At 42.2% G+C, this 22268-nt stretch overlaps 1 protein-coding gene across 3 annotated transcripts in view; it reads left to right on the forward strand.

Moving 5' to 3' along the window:
- Positions 1 to 10130: 10130 nt before the first annotated feature.
- Positions 10131 to 22268, forward strand: part of GPAM (glycerol-3-phosphate acyltransferase, mitochondrial) — a 32718-nt gene continuing 20580 nt past the window's right edge. For 2 of the 3 annotated variants that reach the window (XM_040605762.1, XM_040605764.1), the window contains exons 1-6: positions 10292 to 10486; positions 11793 to 11923; positions 13939 to 14061; positions 17060 to 17133; positions 20053 to 20166; positions 21374 to 21523. In XM_040605762.1, coding sequence (XP_040461696.1) covers positions 11822 to 11923; positions 13939 to 14061; positions 17060 to 17133; positions 20053 to 20166; positions 21374 to 21523 — 563 coding nt within the window. In that variant the 5' untranslated portion in view covers positions 10292 to 10486; positions 11793 to 11821. Of the gene's footprint in view, positions 10152 to 10291; positions 10487 to 11792; positions 11924 to 13938; positions 14062 to 17059; positions 17134 to 20052; positions 20167 to 21373; positions 21524 to 22268 lie in introns of those variants that run through there. The other variant, XM_040605763.1, reaches the window with a different exon arrangement.

Consider the following 22268-nt stretch of genomic DNA (forward strand, 5'->3'; position numbering starts at 1 on the left):
TTCTAAATATGTGATCTAGTTGAACTGTGATAAGCTACACACCTCTCAAGAAGTACTTCTGACCACACTGTTATGTCTTCCCATGCAAGTGAGTATTTTATGATGACTGAGGAAAAAATACCTGTTTTGTTATACCAGTAGCAAGTTGGAGTCATCCCAATTTCTATTGATGTAAAAGTGACCAGAATCTTTCCCATAAAATAGTTTGTATAGCACTTCAACTTCTGCAATATAAAGTATCTAAAAGTGGTCTTGGAATGCTCCTTTTGTAAAAATGAACAAAATTTATTGAGAAATTACATAAACTTAAAAAAAATATTGTGAAGGTAGTACAAAGATAATTTGATGTAATTTCTTAAATTTAGAATATATGCATCTACAGGCATGGATTACTGAATTTAGACATACCCTGTGACCTAAGTCAACACCTGACAGAAATGTATTGCCGGCATTATTATTAAGTTATAATTAAGGCCCATTAATAAACTTTGTGCACAGAGAAATGGAGTATTTTCTTCACCTGTACTAAACCTGAGAAAGCTGCAAGGCCCTGGCATCACGGAGAGATATCCAGACATCAACTGCCAAGTGTGTGAGCAGAGCGAAAAAGGGGATGGCAGGAGGAGAGGGGCCCAAGTAACCACAGTGCACAAAAGTATCTGTTTGCTAATGACCTGTTTGTTTTAGACCAAAAGTTTATTATTGCAGCCAGTAAAGATATGAGTTGAATTGCACACACATTTTGTGGCAATGCTGGTCAAAGTTTGTATTAACAGGTTCTGAAGGATAAAACTTTGACAATAAAAAGCTACTTTGTAGCGGAGCCTGTATTAAGGCTACCAGCAACTGACATACAGAGCATCCCCTGAAGTGCGTTGAATGTGAAAAAAACATTTTCTGCAGGTAGAATTTGCTTTCTGGCACTGCTTTGATGATTGCTCAAGGTCCTGTCTGTGCCATGGATTTTCATCTGTCAGTGGTGTTTGCATTAAGTTGTGTAACTGCTTCTTAATGCCTGTTACGTAAGGATGCATAGATTGCAGCTCCATGAGGATCCTGCACAAATCACAACTGATAATGTCAGCATGGTGGCAAAGGTTAGTCTCGGTTGAATTAATTTTACATTAATTAAAATTCTCCCTGCATAAGTCAAATACTTGATTAATACAGAAGTGTACAATATAAGTTCAAACATGGCTGAGAAAGCAGGTAGCTGTTGTTATATTGCAGTACGTAAGTTTTCTGATATTCATACCATTTACTAATGTGATGCAGCTTTCCTGGTCAGGGTGGGAGTTTTGCCATGCCATGATTTTACCCCAAGGATCTCAGGCCATATTAGCTAAAACTCAATAATATGTTGATAGAGAAGACATCAGCAGTCAACATTCACAAGGTCGGGTGGTGGGGTTTTTTTAATGATTTTTATACTATATTTACTGTGTCAGCCCTTTTGCTTGTATTTAATCTAGTTTTAATTAGGCTAAGTCAGGATCTCTACTGAGGAAAGAGAATCTAAAGATGTCTTGGACATTGCGCTAAATACAGTTTTGCCTGTAATGGAAAAAATTTAAAAGAATGGAGATGGGGAAAGGAATCTTAGTTTGGCAAAAATAAGTGTTTAGATCTGAATCAGAAGGATTATAGACAGAGTTGCAATTTGAAATGTGATCAGCTATAATAACATTTACTTCTTTTCCTTCTCTAATGTTAATTTAACACCTTTCTAAATGACTAATTTGAATTCCTGTAGCAAACCCTGCAAGTTAGGTTTAAGGCATTTCTTCACTGGAGTCCTCCATCAGCACATATTTTCTGGTGTGGTCCTCTGAAAATGCACACCTTGCTTTGTATGGAGCCTTTTTGAATTCTGACTATGAACTGGCCGCACAAATATGAGATGTGACACATCTATGGTCAGAAAACATCTTACAGGGATTTACCAGAGGAAGAGATAGAGCAGGGAAGCAGACAGAGTGGATCATCCTACTGACCACAGAGTTCCAAGACAGCACTAGGACTCTTTGATGGTGCACTGTTCTGCTTCCAGATTTTGCAAGTACAGAGATATGAATGACTTTTTCTCCAGATCTGCCTAGCTCAGGTTTTATGAGATTTAACAAGGCCTAGATCAGAAAATAAATAATGTCTCAAAATATATTGGCTCTCAACTTTGTGGGCTGATCAGGAACAGATAGCATATCTATCTAGTGCTTGAAATATTAGTTAAAATATAGTAACTAAGACATTTTTAGCAACAAGCGTTCCTAGTGTAAACAGACTATGAAATTTTGTTCCATGTTTCATCATACTGGTGTTACTGATGGTACCTCCTGGCCCATATGTACTAATGATCTACCAGAGGAGCTGAAACTGGGCAAAGAATGGCCAAAAATGTCAGCATAATCCCATGATGTAGGTTGGACTTGAGGCTGATGTTTGCCCCATGATTCTCTTGCAAGGCTGTTCTAGAAGTTACTTCTTAACTGCATAGGAGCCTTCTCCAGTTTCCAGTCTGGCTGGTGCTTCCCAAGTGTTTCTTTTTATTCATTAAGTTCATTAGCACATTCTAAACTTGTGTCATATAAGAAATATTAAATACTAACTATCCACAAAAGCATAGCTGGGAAATGTCACAGGTGAAAAAGCACAGAAGTCCTTTTATGAAAAAAGCTGGTGGAGAAACACCACTTGGCTGGAGTGGCGGAGCTCAGCTGGATCTTGGGGACACTGCAGTAGCACAGATAGAAAATGAGATGAAAACTTCTTGCAAGGAAGACCCTGAAGCAGATACATGCCCAGTATATTCTGACCGCTAAAGCAGATTTCTGAATGCGCATTCAAAACGCGATGGCCTGCTCATTACTTTTTATATTTCATAAAATCAGGCTGCTGTAGTCAATCCATAACACTGAAAATTAAAAAGTTCCATCACGAAGGCAGAAGTGGTATTTATAATTTACTAGTTTTTTCCAGCCCCTCAGAAAAAATAATTCAACCTGAATTCTATCAACTACTCTGACACTTTTAGTAAATCATGCTGATGGACAGGTGCTCAAATTTGCCCAGTTGTTTATGCTGGATGGATGGTTTTTTTTGTTTTGGTTTTTTTTTTTGGTAACTTTGTGTCCCTGAAAGACAGGCGTTTCAAAGGCAAAAGCTGATACAACTTTCTCCTGTACCTCAGGTTAAGTTGATTAGGTTTTAACGAAAGGCATTAATCATTTCTCTTCCGCAAAAGACCTGGCTCAAAATGCCTCTCTCCTGCAGCCTGGGGCACTGTGCTGCAAGGAATGTGTAGTCTAATCTCTTACTGCACCTACAGATAGAACAAACAAGAGCCCTCCAGAAACCACTGTTGCTTTACCCCTCCTAAGGAGAGAACGAAAGGGGAAAGTGCAATAAGAATAAAAAGGCATATCTGATCCTGCATTATCCTAAATCCGAAAGAGCTGTGGAGTGACTCAGCCCTAAGCCCACAAACAGCTTCATGAAACCAGCCTGGCATGCTATGAACCATGCAATTTTCCTGAAGCAATGGTTGGTCGTGTGTGAAATACCAAGTTAGTAATGTGCACTGTTTTTCATAAAGGGGAAAGGCCAGAGCTGCAGAAACAGCATCTCTTAGCCAGAGATCATATCCTTCTCAAGACCTCTGCCTTTCTAGGTGAATATCCTGGAATAAGCAATTTAACAGTTTAGGGTGTACACATAAGGATTTCTGCTTTCATGAAGGTACAAGGTGCTTGGGAAAGTATTAGGTTATGCTTCTAACAGTGGAAAAAAAAACCCAAAACCCACACACAAACCACCAAACCCTAAGTAGGATTTCATCATGTTGTGAGCTGAATATCTGTTATTTAGTAACTGAAAAGGTAAGCTTTTGCTGGGTCAGTTGGTATTGTTTCGGTCAAACTATCACCGGTAGTTTGTGAAATCCAGCACTGCAGTACAATTGTTGGCTGGGTCTTAGGACTTAAACAAGGGTATTTTTCTGCATTTCCCGGATCCAGGATACACATAAGTGGGAGTGGGAAAAAATGCTTTTGTTTGGGAAACACACTGTGGGAAAATTGCCTAACATGATTTGAATGTCAGAATTGGAATGTAACAACTGGTGTAGCCAGATCAGAGCAAAGTGCCAGCCAAAGGCAGAAAATTGCTTTTTTTCAGGTTTCTCAGTGAATTTTACAATCCTGAAGTAAAATTTATAGTTTACTTTTTGTTGATTGTGTTCATAGATAAAATTTCAGTTACATAAAGTTAATCATGTGTATCTATGATAAACTAAAGCCTGAAGACCTTGTATTTTTTAGTGAGACTGACTTAAAAAAAAAAAAAAGAAAAATATCTGGATGTCTGTGGGAAGTTTTCCTTCCTGTTTGCTTTTTGCAAAACCTGAACCGGTGAATCCATTTTGTGTCCCTGAGTAAACTGAGGGTTGGGGGGGTGTTGCCCTTGGGAGAGATGGCTTGTGCCCTGTTCATCTGCAGAAGAGATAATTGAATAAGAGATTAGAAAATACAGGGGTTGTAAAGCCTTCTTTGGAATACATGGCAGCCTGCATCAGGTCAGAACAGATGCCCTGGCTCTCTCCTAACCCCTCCAAGGTGTTTGTAAAATATATCCCCAAAATTTGAGAAAATAACCAACAGGTCTTATGTTTTCCATGCCAAAGGCATTAAGACTCTTTCGGTGGCCCACACAGCAGGGTCTTGATTAAGGTCCCAAATACTCAAAAATAAGGGGAGAGGTGGGATATCATGTGATTTAACACCTGGGTCATATAACCTGTTGCAAAGACTCTTGTGCACTGGCAGTTGAAAGAGCTGTCTGTGATCCCAGCTTCCAATACCTACAGTGCTTTAAATTGTAAGATATGACAAGTCCTTCTAAAGCCAACAACTGCACAACAGAGCAAACCTAAGCAGTGAAAACTGCCTCCTTTTGAGATACTGATTTAAAGGCTTGCCTAGCACCTCGTAATAATTAGGGGTTGTGTTATTCTAGAACAATTTGCAATCCCTCAAGGATGAGTCACAGCAAATTTGATAAGATCACGATTTTGTGATTTTTTTAAATGAGATGCTGCTTTTTTCAAAATGGCCCATACAGCCCTCGGATCTGATTTCTTTATTTCTATTCCTTGGTTCTTTGTTTGAAGGGACAGAAAGCAGCTCTGCATTCCTGGAGAGAGAACTCTTCTGTCTGTTTTCTGCAGGAAAGTTGGCCACAAGCAGAAGTGCATTGGGCTTGGCATGAAATGCAGTCATTAGTGAAACTTGACATATCTGCAAACAGAAAACTAGATTTATCCTTGCTATAACCAGAGTCCCCCACATATAGCGATTTTTAATGATTTACAAATGGATAATATCTGAGGCATCTAACAGTATTTAGGGCCTTTGTACAGTAAATCAGTTGTTTCATCTGTGTTATTTTTCAGATAAAATCAACTCTTGGATAAAATGTCGGCTTTGCAAATACCCTCAACAAACAAAAGCAGAAAACTGAAATAAACCCTCTTACAAAATATCACAGCAGGCATGGGGAGGCTTGCATTGTTATAGCAGATGATTGCTTAAGGTCTAAGTATGGGAGAATCTTGTTCCAAATTCTATCATTCAGTATTCCTCAATTAAAAATGCTGGCAAATTCCTTTGGATAGTTAAGGTTTTTTGATTTGTGATAGATAAATGGTGCAAAGTTTGTAAGTGTAAACATTAGTTATACTGGTTTTAACCCAGTAGTGCTTTCTGTTAGAACAAAAGCCTTTTTTATACTAACGTGAGTAACAAGTTCAAGAGAAAAGCTAGGAGCAGTTTGGGCTAAAATACTCTTATCTTTTCAAAATTGCAGTAATAGATATTTGAATGAGAAGAAATTGCAGAAAAACGATGTGCTTTATATTGCGTAAGAGAGAGTCACTGTACTTTTAATGGATTTTGCATTTGTTCTCAAGACAAGGGAGGTGAAATGGAAGAGATCATTTGTCTTGAAAGGAGATCTAAAATATACCCAAATCATTTCTACATACAGTCTTATCAGTCCATTTCATGGCCGCTTGCCACTCTCAGAAGCTCTTAATATATTGTACACCAAAGGCAAAACTGCTGACATGGAGTTCTGCAACTGCCAAATTGCATGTTCGTAATTGTTCCTAGTCATGGAGGTCGCGTTTGGTCAGTGCAAACAAAAAACCTTTGTCTGGATCTTTACTCCCTCTTCAAGCAGTTTTTGGTTTCCTAGCTTTTGTAGCACTCCCCGGGTTGAAAGTTTCTTTCTAAAGAGGATGCTGTGTAGTCTTTTGTAAACATGTCTCCATTACTAAAAGTGACATCATGGGAATTGCTGGTAAGGAGCTGGGAGCACAGACCTTGGGGTAGAGGCGATGTACAAAGAAGTTCCCCTTGTCCCTTCCCCCTTCCCACAGCACTGCTGAGCAAACAGGTACCTTGTTGAACTCCGTTGGAAGCTTTATGAGGAATTTAAACATAGGAAGGACAAATCGGTTTTGTTTTTTTTTAAAATAGAGTCCTGCCACTTTCTCATCTGCAGGCTGCTATGCACGATATGGTCAGCAGCTTATTCACACAAAGCCAGGGTTCTGCTGATTTGCCATCATATATAAATTGCCTCCCTGGACTCATTGGCATGGTAAACACCTCAGTTTAAAGAAGTTTAAAAAGATGGATTGCAAAACTTAGGCATGCTCCTGCTCCTACTGAGATCAGTGGCAAACCTCCCATTGACTTCAATGGAAGCAGGATAGAGTCTCTCTTTTCTGGAAGCGAGAGCCAGCAGTATGTGAGCTTTTTGGAGCACATGCAGCTCTGAAAGTCTGTTCCTTTTGGGCATTCCAAAATTTTTCCTATTTGCTTGATTCCATGGCAACACAACATCACCACCAAGCTCTCAATACTGAAATGAGATTTTACTACTAAGCCTGAAGATTTATACAAGTGTGTCCTGTGAAAAGATCTTGCTGAGCTACAATTGCCATTGGACTAATTCTGCATCCTTTTCAAATGAGTGACAAAATTAACTCTGGATTTATTTTACAATAAGCCAAGAATTTTATAAGGTTAGAAAAACAAGAAAACTGCTCTACAAATACCAGAAATAACTTTCTATTATTATTATTATTACACAGAAATGCTATATTTGAGTAAAACACTGTATCTATTTACTATTCTTTTCAAAACAGCCTAGAGAATAGCATAAGCAGTTTTCTCGTAAATGATACTAAAATCAGACTCTAGAGACTGCATAAAATTATGATAAAGCCATTGAGGCTTTTCTTCTAATTTTTCTATTACTTATATCACAGAAATAACTGTTTTGCAACCTGAAAAATATACCAGTTTAAAAGCATGCAAGGAAAAAGCATGCTAAAAGATCCGTATTAGATTCTGAATGTACTATATAGTTCATCTTTTACAGAGGGAAGCAAACAGGCAAGCTTGCTTTACACTCAGTGGCTGAGAGTTTGCTCCGAGTTACATTATAGTGTGCCGAAACTGAGTGCGCTGCTTGATCATCTCCTGTTTTTATGCATGGAAGGGGAAAAAAACCAAAGTGATTCCATATCTAGAGAAGATAAAGTTGTGTGTAAGCAATATTTATGGTCCTTTATAACATAGAGTGCCTACTAAGAAGTACCCAAGTAACAATCAAAGTGCAGTTTAATCATGAGAAATTAAATTATGAGACAACACTAATAAGAATTATACGTGTCTTACATTTCATGCATTTTCTTAGACTCTAGAGGTAACCATTCATTCTACCTCTGTTATATTCAGTTTTCATGTAATCCAGTTATTGAATCTCCTCCAATGTGATTTTGGGGATAATTCTGCCACTTCAGTAACAGCTCTGTCTTTCCCCATTGCACACTGTCTTACACAGACAGGCTCATCCTGGAAGCAATGATCAGGTTGGTGGCTGCAGCACTGTATTGGAACTTTGGCTACGTCTGCAACCTGCTCTTTATGCAAAGACAGTTACAAAAATATGTGACGTAACACTGGATTTCACTTTTCTGAGTGAAGTTTCCCCTTCTGATGCTTCCAATACACCTAGGACAAACTCTGTGGAGTTCTGAGTGTGGGATGTGGTCCCGCTGACTAGCTGTGCCCCAGGATCAGAGGCAGACGTCTCCTTCTCTGGCCTCCACAACTCCACCAAGTCAATGAGATGCTCATTATACAAGCGGAGCTGAGATGAGGATGTAACAACTGAGATCACACAAATCTGACAGTAGCACTGTGACTCTGAAAACCACCTGTATTTTTTTTTCCATATAGACTGCCTCTTGGGCTAGGCTCTGATGAGCAAAGCAGTTACAAATCCACTTAGCTGCAGTAGACCCAGATGAAAACAGAATCCATCCCCTCATTTCCAGCTGACCTTCAGCAAGCAAGAAAAAATTGATATCAAGTCTAAAGCTTTGTTAAAAAGCTAGACAGTTATGGGCTTGTATTTCAAAAGTGACCAAAGATTCTGGCTATGTTGCTTTTCAAGACCAAAACTTGAAAGTGGGTGTTTGGCACTATTTCAAGCAACTGACACACAGAGCTGCTAATCAAATTCGAAATTCTTGGCCCAGATTATGAGAAAACAGGGAGAAACTTTAGAATATGAATGCGCTCTAAGAAATACAATTAGAGATTGTCCTTTATAAAAATGTGATGCCCTAGAAAATGGTGCTTTGCTATACACAAATGTTGCATTGTATATTATGCAGAAATACAAACTTTTAATGTCGTGCATTTCACTGGGCTGCATCTTGTAGTCATTTTTTTATTTGAAAAGTCGACGTCTTATATTCCAGTCTACTTCGCCACAAAAGAAGAGTATCTTTTCTTGCAAAGGGGGGAAATTCAAACTCTCATCTGACCGGTAAATTGCAGAACGCTCTTTGTAAAGTATCAGCTGTAATGCCCCAGTGATACTGCCTGGGACGTGCTCAGTTGTGGGAAGTAGGGAACTCACAGATGCTTGTAGCAGTTTGGGTTCTGTCTATCACATCTTACGTGTGAAAGGCATTTGTAATTCTTAGTTAATTCTCATTTGTAGTAAATCCAAAATGACATCTAGAAGCGAGATCTCTAGAAGGACAATACCTCCTTGGGTCACTTAAATTTATAAGCAGAGTATTTGCATTAGTGTGAAACGATGTCTTGTATTTTGTCACTTTATTCCTGTGCTGTGCTGTTTTGAGTAACGCTGACCACTCGGACATGCAATGAAGCGCAGGCGCCAGCCTTTCTTTCCACAGGCCCGCAACTCGCCTTAAGCCACAGAAAAACGATCTTTAAATAGCCCAGGCCAAGAGATACCCTCAGCCCGTGTTTGGTGAGGTGCAGCAATCTCAATCAACATTTGCTTTTGCGCTCAGCGCAGGGCAGCTGGCACTGCGGCAAGGCCGGGGGCAGATCGATACCCGTCCCCAGCCCTGCGCAGCTGCTCTGAGGGCACCGCGGCGCGGCCCCGCCGCAGCCCCCGCGGGCGCGGTTCGGCGTGACTCTCGCCGCCGTTTTCTGCCGGGCAGCTCTGACCCGAGCGCGGCGGAACTGCGGCCCGCGGGGGGGCAGCCGGCCGGTGCCCCAACCTCTGCGGTGGCCGCGCCGGGCGCCGCGGCCCAGAGCGGGGAGGAGGGCGGGCCGGGCAGCGGGTGCGCGGGGTGCGGAGGCGCCGCCGGGGAGCGGGTGGCGTGCCCGGGGCCGGGCGTTGGGCCCGGGGCCGGGCGTTGGGCCCGGGGCCGGGCGTTGGGCCCGGGGCCGGGCGTTGGGCCCGGGGCCGGGCGTTGGGCCCGGGGCCGGGCGTTGGGCCCGGGGCCGGGCGTTGGGCCCGGGGCCGGGCGTTGGGCCCGGGGCCGGGCGTTGGGCCCGGGGCCGGGCGGAGGCGGGCGGCGGGCTCGCACCATGGCGACGGGCGCTCAGGAAGTCGCGTCAGGCGCGGCGCCGCTGCGCGGCCCGGCGGGCAGGGGGCAGCGGCGGCGCCGGCGGTGCGGGCCGGGGCCGGGGCCGGGCCGGCGGGGCGGGGCGGGGCGGGGCGCGCGGCTGCCGCGTGGCCGGAGGGGCGGGCCCCGGCAGCGGCCGGCGGTGCGCGCGGAGCCGGCGGTGGCGCGGGGCAGCGGTCGGCCCGGGGTGCGTGTGGCGGTGCCCGCGGGCGGAGCGGGGCGGCGCTGCCGGTCGCTGCGGCTGCCGCGGAGCCGGGGGCGGGGAGGGGGCTCGGCCGGCCTCGCGGGGGCTCCGGGGCCGGTGGCTGCCCGTCCCTGGCGGCGGTCGGGGGCGGCCCCTTGGCAGTGGGCGCCGGCGGTGCCCGGGGGCGCTGCGCGGCCAGCACGGCGCTCACCGGCCGGGGGCTGTCCGCCGCAGGTCCGTGAGCGTGCGAGGGGCGCCGCGGCCCCGGAGATGCCGTGCTGCAGCGCGGTAGCTGCCTGAGCGCCGCGGCGGCACCGGCGGGGCGGGCGTTGTCGGAGGTACGTACGAGACGGCTGCTACTCCAAGAGGCTTTTAATTATGGGGGGGTTATTAATTTGTTTTTTAATTCATCCCGTACGTCTGCCGGTGCAGCCAAGGTCACCTTGAGCGCCAGGAGAACGCGCGTTGCTTTCACCCTTTAGGTGTTCGTCAGCCTTTTTGTTGTGTGTATGGGGTGGGTTAGGTATTAATTTGCCTGGGCACTAATTAATTAAAAAAAAGAAGAAGAAAAAGGCGAATGGAGTGCTAAGGCCAGCCAGGAGGCGAGGCCAGCCCGCGCACCGGGCTGTGCGGTCGGTGTGCGGGTGGCAGCGCGGCCCCGGCCCTGGGAGCTGCGGCGGGCACGGCGGGGGGGGCTGCGCCCGCCCGGGGGGCTGCGGGTCCGGCCTTGGGGGGGGGGGGGGGGGCAGCGGCGGCCGTGCGGGGCGGCCCGTAGCCCGGCCGCGGTGCAAGTTTGTTCGCCGTGAGAGTTGGGAGAGGCGGTGGTGACCGTTCCATGGGTGAGGATGCTGGATCGCTGCTCCCGTGGCTCTGTCACAGAGCACGCTCAATCCGTAGCCCCCCCACCCCCCATACACCCTGCAATGCTAAGTTGTTCTGATGCGTTTGGCCTACTTGCTTTTTTCTTTGGCCGGGGGAGAATGGTTTACTGCATTTATTATACAAACTGTAAAACTTCCATTTGAAAATAATAGCTCAAGTTTAGACTTCTCTCCTGCTTTTTAAGCCCGTAGTGTCATTGATGTCAGCAGCGGGTTCGGATTTAGGGGTGTGCTTTTGTATAGTGCACGTCTTGCTCTGGGGGGTTTGCAAACCCATCGGACTGCAGCTAGACCAGACTCGGGAAATATACAGTGAGGTAGGGCTGGCACCGAACATTAATGACATTTTTTGTAGATAACAGGTGTCCTTGAGAAGCAGATGATGAAAGACTGAGGTCATGGAGTGCAAGGGAATAGTAAACTTTTGAAAGTGGCTGAATGGTTTAAACTGCAGTGAAGAAGCGTAAAGGGACTATACTGACCTGTAACGGGAAGAAGAGCAGGGAGAGGTGGACATGCAGGTAGCCAGCTGGTGTGCCCTGCTTATGGAAGTTGAATGCGCTGGTTTTATTATCATATTAAAATCACGCTGATTTCTGACTGCAATGAAACAGCTTCAGAACCTAACTTGTACTGAAGAGTGTACAAATACCAGTTTGCTAATTTGTTGCTAGATACCCATCACTGAAGTCACGTGTCTGTAGGTGTGTTCCTGTGTGTGTGTATATATATGTATGTACATCTGTATGTTATTATTTTGCAGCTTCTGATCTTCAGTTCAACTCTTGTGTCATGGATGAAACTGCTTTGTCCCTTGGAACAATAGATGTTTCCTATTTGTCCACCTCAGCAGAGTGCAGCATCAGTAGATGTAAGCATTCCAGTGAAGAATGGGTAAGTAAAAGTTGTGAATTTTACTAGCCGTATTTATCTTACTTTTTCTTCAAGATAGAGGTGGACTTTCTGTTTTTATTATTATTGTGATGCTTTATCTCCGTTCTTTATGTCTCTCATGCATAATACAGTTTGGTTTTAATTCAACTTGAAAAGTAAGGAGGAACCAAGAGTTCAGTGCTGTGCCAAAGACTGACGCTGCTAGAAAAGAAAAACCCTGTCAAACCCAGTTGATAGTCTTACTGTCTTCTGGTGTGATGTTACTAATTATTTTAGATACCAGTAAATGTGCAGAATCCCATTCTGGACTAGGCTGGGGTCAAACAGAAAGTCAAACAGTAAGCTCATAGCAGTTCTGAAGGATGTAGTTTGAAATGCATGAGTGAAAAGGAGCGTGAAGCTAGAGGTATGTAGGTCATGTAGCCATTGTAGCTGGAGCTTTTCATGCAATACAGGAGGCAGAGAAAAATTGGTGGATATAAATAAGGAGTCTATTAAAAGTCTGTGTCCTCTGTTGAGTGACTCTTGGGATTTGGAGGAGTCAAAGGGGGCAGTGAGCAGAGGGGGCTGGGTGGAGCAAAAAGCCACATGGGGACGGGGCTGGTACTGGTTGGTTTAGAAGCATAGATCAGGAAGAATTAGACACAGCTCTGGAGAGGAGGAGTTTGAACTCGATACAGAGGAAGAGTTGGAGACATGGTCAGAGTTGAGGGAAAGGACAGATGTCCTGGCAGCTGGGTTTTCTATCTAGCTAGATGTAAGTTGCATTGGACAGCAAGCTGCGGTAACTGACCGATCTGTGAGAGGGTGGGATAAAGGCAGGCAAGATGAAAGAGATAGGAAAGAGTTTTTGTAAGAAAGTGGTATCCAATTCAGTCAGGGCTTGGAGGCAAGCAGAAGGAAGATGGTATTGTTACAAAGCTGGTTCATTTTGGAGTTAGCATTACAGAAGGTGACAGAGAAGGGATTGGGCCAGATTTAGCATCTGGATGCTTGTTTATTTCAGGTGAAAGGCTTAATCTTGGAATAATTGTCATTTCACACCTCTTGCCAAATGTGATACCTGCACATTTTAGGTTTTAGGCGTCTTCAGTGTTGCTTTTGCCTTTCTGGTTGTTTCTCACTGCACTGGCTTTCTAGCTGAGTATGTGGCAATCTGTATTCGTGTTTTCCAACCCTTCTACCCTGCTTCTCTTCCACTTAAATGTGCTATTTTAAACAACATTTTAGTTTTGGCTTTTTTTTTTTTTTTGTTTGTTTCTATAGCTTCCCTCATTAAAAACTTGGAATATAAACTCAGAAAATGGCAATCCAATGCTCATTCTCAGGCAAGCAATAGTTCAGTAGACTTTAATGGGCACAATCAATGTCTTTACAAAAATTGTAGTTAAGTATATTTTCATTATGCTCTAACGCAGAGAATGTGTTTTGTGAATGCAGTTGCTTTGGATATTTTGGTTCTGTAATCTTCAGAAACACAGTGTAACATTGGAGAACGCACAGCTGTTCCTTTTTCGTATCACTTTGTGTAAAACTGCCAAGAAAGAGGCTACAGAGTTAATAGTTTGCGTACATTCAGTTGTCTTGCAATTTTACAGGGTAATATCCAGTTAAAGCTTAAAACCCATTGCTCATATTACAAGCACCCTTCCATTGAGAGTGTAATTTACTGTTAATTTCTTTCACTTTTCTCAGCTGACAGCTTTCTTGCTGTTTCTTATTAGATTTATTATTTATTTTAAAATTTTGTGTGTCTGTAAAAGCTACAGTGCTTAAGATACATAAGTATAACACTGTGGTTTTGCTTTTATTTTTTAAAATCACATCATCTGGAAATAATTATTTTAGAAAAATCTTGGCAAAATTTGTGTTAGTTTTTTGTAATTGTGCTTTGCTTGTTTCTTTGTTTGGTTTTTGTGTTGGTTTTTTTTCCCCTCTGGTAACTCCTCTTACATTGTACTGGGTATGTGAAAACTTTATTTCTGGATATTTACATAGTGCTTTTTATTCTGCAGGGAGAGTGTAATTCTAGGCCCACTCTCTTCAGATCTGCCACTTTAAAATGGAAGGAGACCCTGTTGAGCAGAAAAAGGCCATTTGTGGGACGATGTTGCTACGTATGCACTCCCCAGAGCCGGGTAAGAAGATTATGGACTGGATTATGTTAGACAGTAACGCATAGTTGCAGCATAATGAAGTATCAGTAGTTTTCCTGCCTTCAGAATTAAGGCCATAATGTTCTTACTTCATAAAGGAGTATAGTTTTTCACCTTTGTTTTTGGTTGTATTTGTCATGGAATTAGTGGATGACACAGACTTACTGTGATGCTTTGTCTCTCACTTTTCAGTGTGAACTTAAACGACATTCCAGCTCTTCAGAATTAGCATTAGGAAGTTGTTTGGAAAAAATTATCTGCTCTGCTAAATTAATAATAGGAATTTGGTGCATATGAGAGTGTTAAGGCTTACTTTTAGGACGCTTAGTTCTCCATCCACAGAATAAATACAGTTTTGAGGGTAAGCAATACGTGTCCTCTCAAACTTGAAGAGATCAATCCTGTGATGGAGAAGACAGGTTGGTTTTCTACACTTGGCTGATTCCTGGCTTCTCTGCCCAGCCTGGAAACAAGGAGTGCCAGTTACGATGGTGAGGATATTTGTCTGCTGGGAACAGTGTCAAGATGGTGGCTCTAGAGAGGTTGCGCAAGCTGATTTAAAATGTGAACTTTATTGAACTGCATTGGGCAGGCTTTCCAGAAGCTGAAGATGCAAAATGCTGATAAATGCCATAATATAGTTTGCAATCAGCTTATCGTGTAATTTGACTATGTGTACAGCCTGGACTTTAAATTGTGCTCAGTTACACCGGCACTGAGCTCCACGGTTGGCTGGACTTGAGCGAAAATTTGCCTATTCCTTTGACCAGGGAAAATGTATTATTTCACTCTATTCCTATACCAGAAAAGAAAATTGCAGCAATGACATACAAATGTAGGATAGAAATCCAAATGTTTGTGAAGGCTACATATGATGTGGGCAGCAAGACAAGCAATTACATAAACTGAGCCAACATTTAACAGACACTCAAGTGTTTTGACTTGTAAAAAGGTGTGTGGGAATCCTCAGCTTAGGGCTTTATACATTTAGTAATCAGTCTGTTAGTAATCAGGCTGTTTCTCTCAAGCTGGGAATTGTGCTTTAAAAATAAAAATCTTGCTCTGTATTTTGTTCATTTAATAAGAAATGAATGAACTATCCTAAGATCCCACTTAAGAGAGGGGCGTGACCGGATTAAGCCCTTTATTGCCTTCTGCCACAGGGATTGAACACCATCTTTGCAGCAGACAATAACAAACCAGTTCCTCTCATTAGATGCCAGATATTTCGCTTTTTTTGAGCTGCTTGTTTCGTTAATTCCCTTAAGGAAAAGGGATGGATGAGTGAGACATTTCCTTAAATGCATTGGCCAAACTAACAGTTTCCTGATGCTGGGAGTGGGAAGTCTTACTTCTCCCTCTTATTTTCCTTCCTGCTTTCCTGGGGGCTGATCAAATTCACTAACCAAGCAGAAAACTACCTGCTTTATTTATTCATTTAGTCTGGCTGTCTTAGTTTTCAGCCTTGCCTGAATGAGGTTGGCTTGGTGAGGGGTGGGATGAGTGCTAGAGGTGGTACAAGTTAAGAGGTGAAGGGTAGTTTTCAGTGGGAAAGCGTAGGATGTCGTGGTGGGAGCTGGGCTTCTTCCTCATGGCAGCAGGGAGATGCTGTTATCGGCTCGCTTGGTCTCACAGAACCAGATCCTCTGCCTGACACAGGGTCAGGGAAGAGTTAAGTAAGAAAAAGCTAAAGTATGACATGCAGCTGTAGGATGAATTTCACAGAGCGAGGTTATAACCACTGGAGTGGACTTGGGCATTCAGTGGTACTTAACTTTGTTGCTGATTTTTGGGGAGACGAAGCACAAGTAATTTCACTTCTCTTTGCCAGAACATTTCATCGGCTTTAAGGCATACAAAAAATTACTAGTGAACAGTCAAAGAAACTAGTATTACCTTGAAGTTTCCTCTTAAGAGCCTAGAGCAACAATCTGTTGATTGTATGTACAACACAGTTATGCTTTAACATGGGGCAAAAGACTGTGCTCCCATTGTAGCACGTGACTTCTACCTGATTTGCAAATTACATAGGACATTCGTATATTTAAATTTCTGACAAATAATGTTTCCTAAATAAAATACAAACAAATGAGAGTCTTACCTGACTCCCATTGCAAAATTGGTAGTTGAGGCTGTTCTGCAGCTGTGCTGTTGCTAGTAACCATCTTTCTCCTTCACTGTCCTGTTTTTGTCTTCCTTGACATGCACAGTCCCAGTGGTTTTAGCTGCAATTCACTGTTGGCATGTTATCAGTTTTATAATTAAATATTACTTGGGCAGAAAGAAACCAGCCTCTCGGTCAAGGTACTCCGCTGGTATATGGAAGATTAAAGTTTAGGTCTTCCTGCGAAGGAATATTTGCTTATCCAAGTGGAACTGCACCCAAACTCATCCCAGAACAGTTAATAGCCTGGCACGCAGAGTCTATACCAGGGACGTAGAAGGCTGGATTGAGTTTGTTGTTCAGGCAGAGGAGGAATGTGGAGGTTTGCCACCTAACCATGGATGGATATCCTGACCCTTGGGCTGCCGTTAGGTGATGCGTGATCTGCTGGCAAACTGCGTGTCACAGGCAGAGTGTCAAAAGGCTCGTGATTACACAAATGCCAAATGTAGCTTAATAAAGTTCTGTCTCAGAGATGAGTTCTGTATTTTGACAAGACCTGGTTTATGTTACATCAGAATATGATAAAATATCCTGAATTGAAGAATACAACTGGTTTTGTATGCGGTAAAGCCTACAGAGTAGTTTGAAAGTATTGGAATTTGGAATAGTGACTTTCTGAATTTTATTTTCATTTCAGAACAGTTTATGTGCTTTATAAGCAGTTCAGCACTTTCAGCACTTTTCTGCTTTGGGTTTTGTTTGTAATAGAGGTGAAAAACATTGCATTATTTTAAATGTTATGCTGAATGTACAGGCACAGCTATTCTTACGTAATGAAATAGTCCACCAATCTTTTTTTACTTTGTTTTACAGGATAACTTCTTCAATGCTAGTATTCCATCTTTGGGTCTACGTAATGTCATATATATCAATGAGACACATACAAGGTAATGTAGCAAGTCTTTCTTTTGCTTTTAAAATTTCATGTGTTCTGATCATATGGCAGGGAAATCTCCAGGATAGTCTGGACTGAGTGAATGTATGTCGCTGTCCTAAAATGCAGGAATTGGTGCTGAACTCAGGAAAGTAATGTACTTGTTAAATCTGGCTGCATGTATCTGGGAGCTGGGCAAAATCCTTTGGGGTTATAGACAAGGAGTGTAAGGGTCAAACCTGTTTCACAAAAAGCAGAGCATGTTTATATCCTTTCTCCTTTAGTGCAAATGGCAGCATCCACAGCATAATGCTGAGAGAGGAGCCATTTTATTCCCATGCTTAAGAATGACTTCAGGCTGCATTTTAATTTACAGAGCAGATCTGGCTCACAATTTAGGCGTTGACTATTATCATTAATGACAATTAGACCTGAACATGTCTTGCGAGACTGTCTCTGCCTCAGTGGCAGAGTGCAGCTCCTGTAGAACGGTGTATATGACCTAAAACCCATGATAGATCTTTGCTCTACTGGAAATAAAACTTCTGTTCTGGGATGAAGATAGAGAAAGTATACAAAAATCTTTATTCTGTTCTTTGAAAAGTTAAGAAAGCTTGCTGAAGTTTTTACAGTATTCATTAGCATAAGCAGGTCCTGCAGCGTTTGTCATAGAGTCAGAGCAAACAAAGAGAGGCCAGAAGCCTGAAAGAAATGAGCCAAAGTGTCTCAGTGGAAGAAAGGCAGCATTGTGCTGTGCTCGAGAGGGAGGAAGCTAATGTTAGAGGCTGTTCTTTCTTCAATTTGAATTAATTATGTTTTTTTAAGAGTTGAGCTTGTAGTTTAGAGTACAGAGAAATAACAGAAATAGCAATTTAACTTTTTTTTTTTTTTTTTTTAGTTTCAAAACTCTGTTTGAATGGTTTTGAACGGTCAGACTTCCTTAAATTAAAAATACAAGGGCATCAAAATGCAGGTTAATGAATTATTCTGCAATAAAATGCCTTTAGCTCAGAATGTCATTATAGTCTGGAAACTGACAAATATTAATGAAGTTATGAGGTCCCATGGGGTTATATAGTCACAGTTTCTTGGCCTTAGAAAGCAAGAGGCATTCTCTTTAACTGCAAGCGTATCGTGCCAGCACTGAGATGTTACCACAGCCTTTTTCTGAGGTGTGAACATGTCAGTTTTACATTATATCTTCGCTGGGTCTGTTTTGCGTGGGTTTTGTCTTCTACCATTGCTACATGATTAGAAAACATTTTTTTCTAATTATGCTACATCATATCTAAGCTGTAAAATGAATGTATAAGCCTTTATACTTTGACATATCCCTGCAATAACTGTATGCTGCTGTGATGATGTGTTCATAGTTGCCAAAATTGTTGTCAGAAAGAAGCATATCCTCAACTTTGCTTTTTAGAAAAATCAATAAGGCTCTCAAACTCTGATGAGAAGGGGAAAATGGAAAAGCAATTAAGGCAGAGTCACCAGTCTACTTTACTGACAGCATGAATAGTCAGATTCATTGTCCTTTGAGATGCACTGAATATATGTATAACTGTTACATGTCAGGCAGGCTGTGCTGGTGGCTGGTGCATGTGCACTCATCTTAATTATCACGCAAGTGGCCTTTTGCAGTGCAGAAGTTCCTTCTCATCTTTCCTAGCTGGTTTTAACACATATAAATTTACTGAAATGTGGTAGGGAGGTTTAACAGCCAAGATCAGTTACTCGGGTGACAACAAGGAGTGGGACCTTGGTGACACTCCAGCATGGAAAGCAACATGAGCATTGCCGCCAGTTCAGTTTGGGACACTTGGTAGAGCATTAGCAGTGCATTGCAGCAGCAGACTTCAGGACAGAGTTTTTGCATAATACTGAGTGTTCTGGTCTTAGGAATGGCCAGAACTTAATTTCTTCTTCTAGCTGTTAATTCTGCCCCATCGCATCAGCTCTGCTGTTCAGGGGTCCCGGCTTTTTTTGCTTTGTGGAGTGACCCTCATGTGTGGTGGCTTGCCTAGTCTAGTCTAGTCCTGGCCTGGTGAGTGTGGGTGGCCAGGAGACAAAATAGCAGTGAATATTCATTGTTGGGAACTGGATTCTAGCCTTTCCTGTGTCACGTGCATCTTCTGTACTGTTAAGAAAACTGTGAAAAATAACATTTTCTCAGGTGATAGCTGCTTATATGATCCAGATAGTAGAGGACAGGGTTTATTTAAAAGAGACTGGCCACATAAGTTAAGTTGCCTTACTTAAACACTTGAATGCATAGAGAGATTTACCGATTATTCAGTGGTTCTGCTCCTGTTAAAACCTTGGAAGTACAAGGTACATAGGAGCACATAGGGCTGGGTGTTTAAAAATACTGGAAGAAAAGGTTATGAAAATAGTGTTTTTAGTGTTGGTGGCTAATGCAAACATATTTTCAGGAGTGTCTGTGAGAGTTTACTCTGTGTGTACAATGTGAGTAACTTTCCCATGAAGAGTCTGTTTCTTGAGGAAGCGGGCAAACCTCTTAGCTGGGCATCTACGTTCCTCAGTGGAAAGTCACTGGATCTGAAATCAGCACTGCTTCTCTCTCCTTTTGTCCTGGCTGGGCCGGGGAGTCTGTTCCAGTGGACAGACAAAATGTATATGCTGGTTTGTCACTGCTTTCCTGTGATACTATGGATATTTTAAGGCCACTGTCACCCTGAATTGAAGTAATGCAGACCCCAGTTGTCTCAGATATTTTACATTACACATCAGTTGTTTCACCCATAACTTAACATATTGGCAATTTACTAGACAATACAAAAACCTTAGGCAGCCTTTCATAAAATTTGATTTACTTTTGCTCCTTAATTGTATTTTCAGGTGGTCAATATTCTTTTTTCTGGCAGTGAAGTGTTTTGAGGGTCACACTCAAACACCCTTCATATTTTTGCAGGTACAGAGGGTGGCTTGCAAGACGCTTTTGTTATGTCCTTTTTGTGCAAGAGAGGGATGTTCATAAGGGTATGTTTGCCAAGAATCTGACAGAAAATGTGCTGAATAACAGCAGGTAAGATAATGCAAAATAAACTTTTTTTTTTTTAATGACTGATACATTATAATATGGTTTAAGAATTTGGAAATGGCAGGTTTTGAAAATCAGATTATTTAAAACATTAGAAGATACAGTATCTGCAGCACAGCCTTTCAGGACTGTAGTTTGCAATTTCTGTTTGAATAGTAAAAGAGGGGGGATTAGGAATTATGAATCTCCAAATGAGTGATAATAGTGGGTGGACAGCAGAGAGTACACAGGAAAACAAATTGCGGCATGGTAACTTTTCAAATGTTTGTTTAACTGGTTAATGTAAATACATGGGACTGAAGTCACACTGCAGCCATTGGAAATTGACAGTGTTTCAGAAATAAGAGGAAAACAGCATTTCAGAGTACCCTGAGTGTACACCCAGAGCATGAGGCAAAACTGGGTAAAGGCTATGGCATAAAATACCCACCCTTTATTTTGTGCAGCTTGTTTTGTGTTTCATATACTGCATTGTAAGTGGGACGTTGAGCCCCTGATCAGCTATTAAGGTGTCAGTTTTCCCATGGACACAAAGAAATTCAACCGCATGCCCACTCCTTGAGTCTGCTTTTGTCAGAGGGCACGCACTGCCTACATTAACATTCCTAACTCTCCTGAATTTTTAATGTTCAAGTCCCATCTGTAGATGATAGTATTGCTTTGGAAAAGTAAAGCAAACTGTGTTGTGCCATAGTTATGGTGTGTTAGACCACTTAATCTTTCTTAGCCTTTATAAAATCTAGTTACACTTTGTAAAACTGAGAATTCAAGGAGGAATATACTGTAGAAGTGCAGAATAGCAACTGCATAAATCTGTTTGAGGTAAGTGAAATTGCCATGGCAGGAAAAAAAATACTGAAAACCAGGAGATTTCAGCTCTTCTTTCTGCATTTTTAACCTCACTTAACTGTTTCTGAAAATTGGCAAATCACTTAATATCATACCTGTGAACTGTGTACAAACTCTTTTATATGGTCAACGTTCATCCGTCATGCACCTTTTTAATCAGAGCTTAGAAAACTACTGAATTAAATTCTGTGCATTTGGAGTATGCAGTACTTCAGCGTGCATGTTCTTTTATGCCTGCAAGTTACTCCTATAGTAATATGCAGCTCATTCCCAGCAGTAGTTGTCTGTGACTTGAACTCTTTTGTTGCAGGACTGTCTCATAAGTTTTACTTTTTAATGTTAGAGTCCAGAAGGCCATTGTAGATGAAGCTTCTGAACCAAGTGCTCCAGGTAGTTTTGCTCAAACGGATCCCAAAGCCATCAACAAAGTGAAGAAAAAAGCTAGGAAGATTCTGCAGGAAATGGTAGCAAATGTGTCACCGGCTTTAATCAGGTAATAAAAATGGCTCATCAGTATTGTTGATGGGTAGAAGGACAGCCAAGCTCTCTGTATTACACTAGCAGAGCTTGTAACACATTATTCATGAATAATTATTCTAAAAAATAATACATTCTTCATAAAAATCCCTTTTCTAATGTTAACTAATAAAGTGGTACTTACTTTTCATTTTCAGATGGAGCAGAAACCCTCCACCTTTTCAAGGGATAAGTCTTATGATAAGATTAAATACAGACAGATTGTTTTAGTTTTGTTTTTATTTTCTCCTGAAACTACGTTTGGTGCTAAAGCTTAGACCAGTATTAGTATGTTTTGTTGTTTCAGACTGATACGAGCGACAGCAGCTAGCTGCAGCATCTTAGACTGTGAAAGACCTTTTTTCCTGTATCCCACTGAATATCATAATCTGTAGTTATAAATATCTCAGACAGAGTCTTGTCTTTAAAAAAAAACCTTCTGCTGTGGTGTCTACCTTTACTACTAAGGATGAATTTGCCTCTGTCATGTTCCTAGTCCCTTTCACCAAATTCTGTGATGCAAACCCTCCGGTTTTTAGCTGTATTAAATTCCCCCACAAGACCAGACATGCTTGTCACCTAACTAGCTTAGCTAATTAGAACTGATCACAGGAGCTCCATTAACTTGCCCCGTATGTAAAGTGGTCTGTGCCCTTTGAACAGCCTTCACTGAGGTTTATGCTAACAAGTTTTGTGTCATAACTGCAGGAGGCTAAAATGTG

The sequence above is a fragment of the Falco naumanni genome, chromosome 9 (assembly GCF_017639655.2).
Source record: "Falco naumanni isolate bFalNau1 chromosome 9, bFalNau1.pat, whole genome shotgun sequence".
In the NCBI taxonomy this organism is placed as follows: Eukaryota; Metazoa; Chordata; class Aves; order Falconiformes; family Falconidae; genus Falco; species Falco naumanni.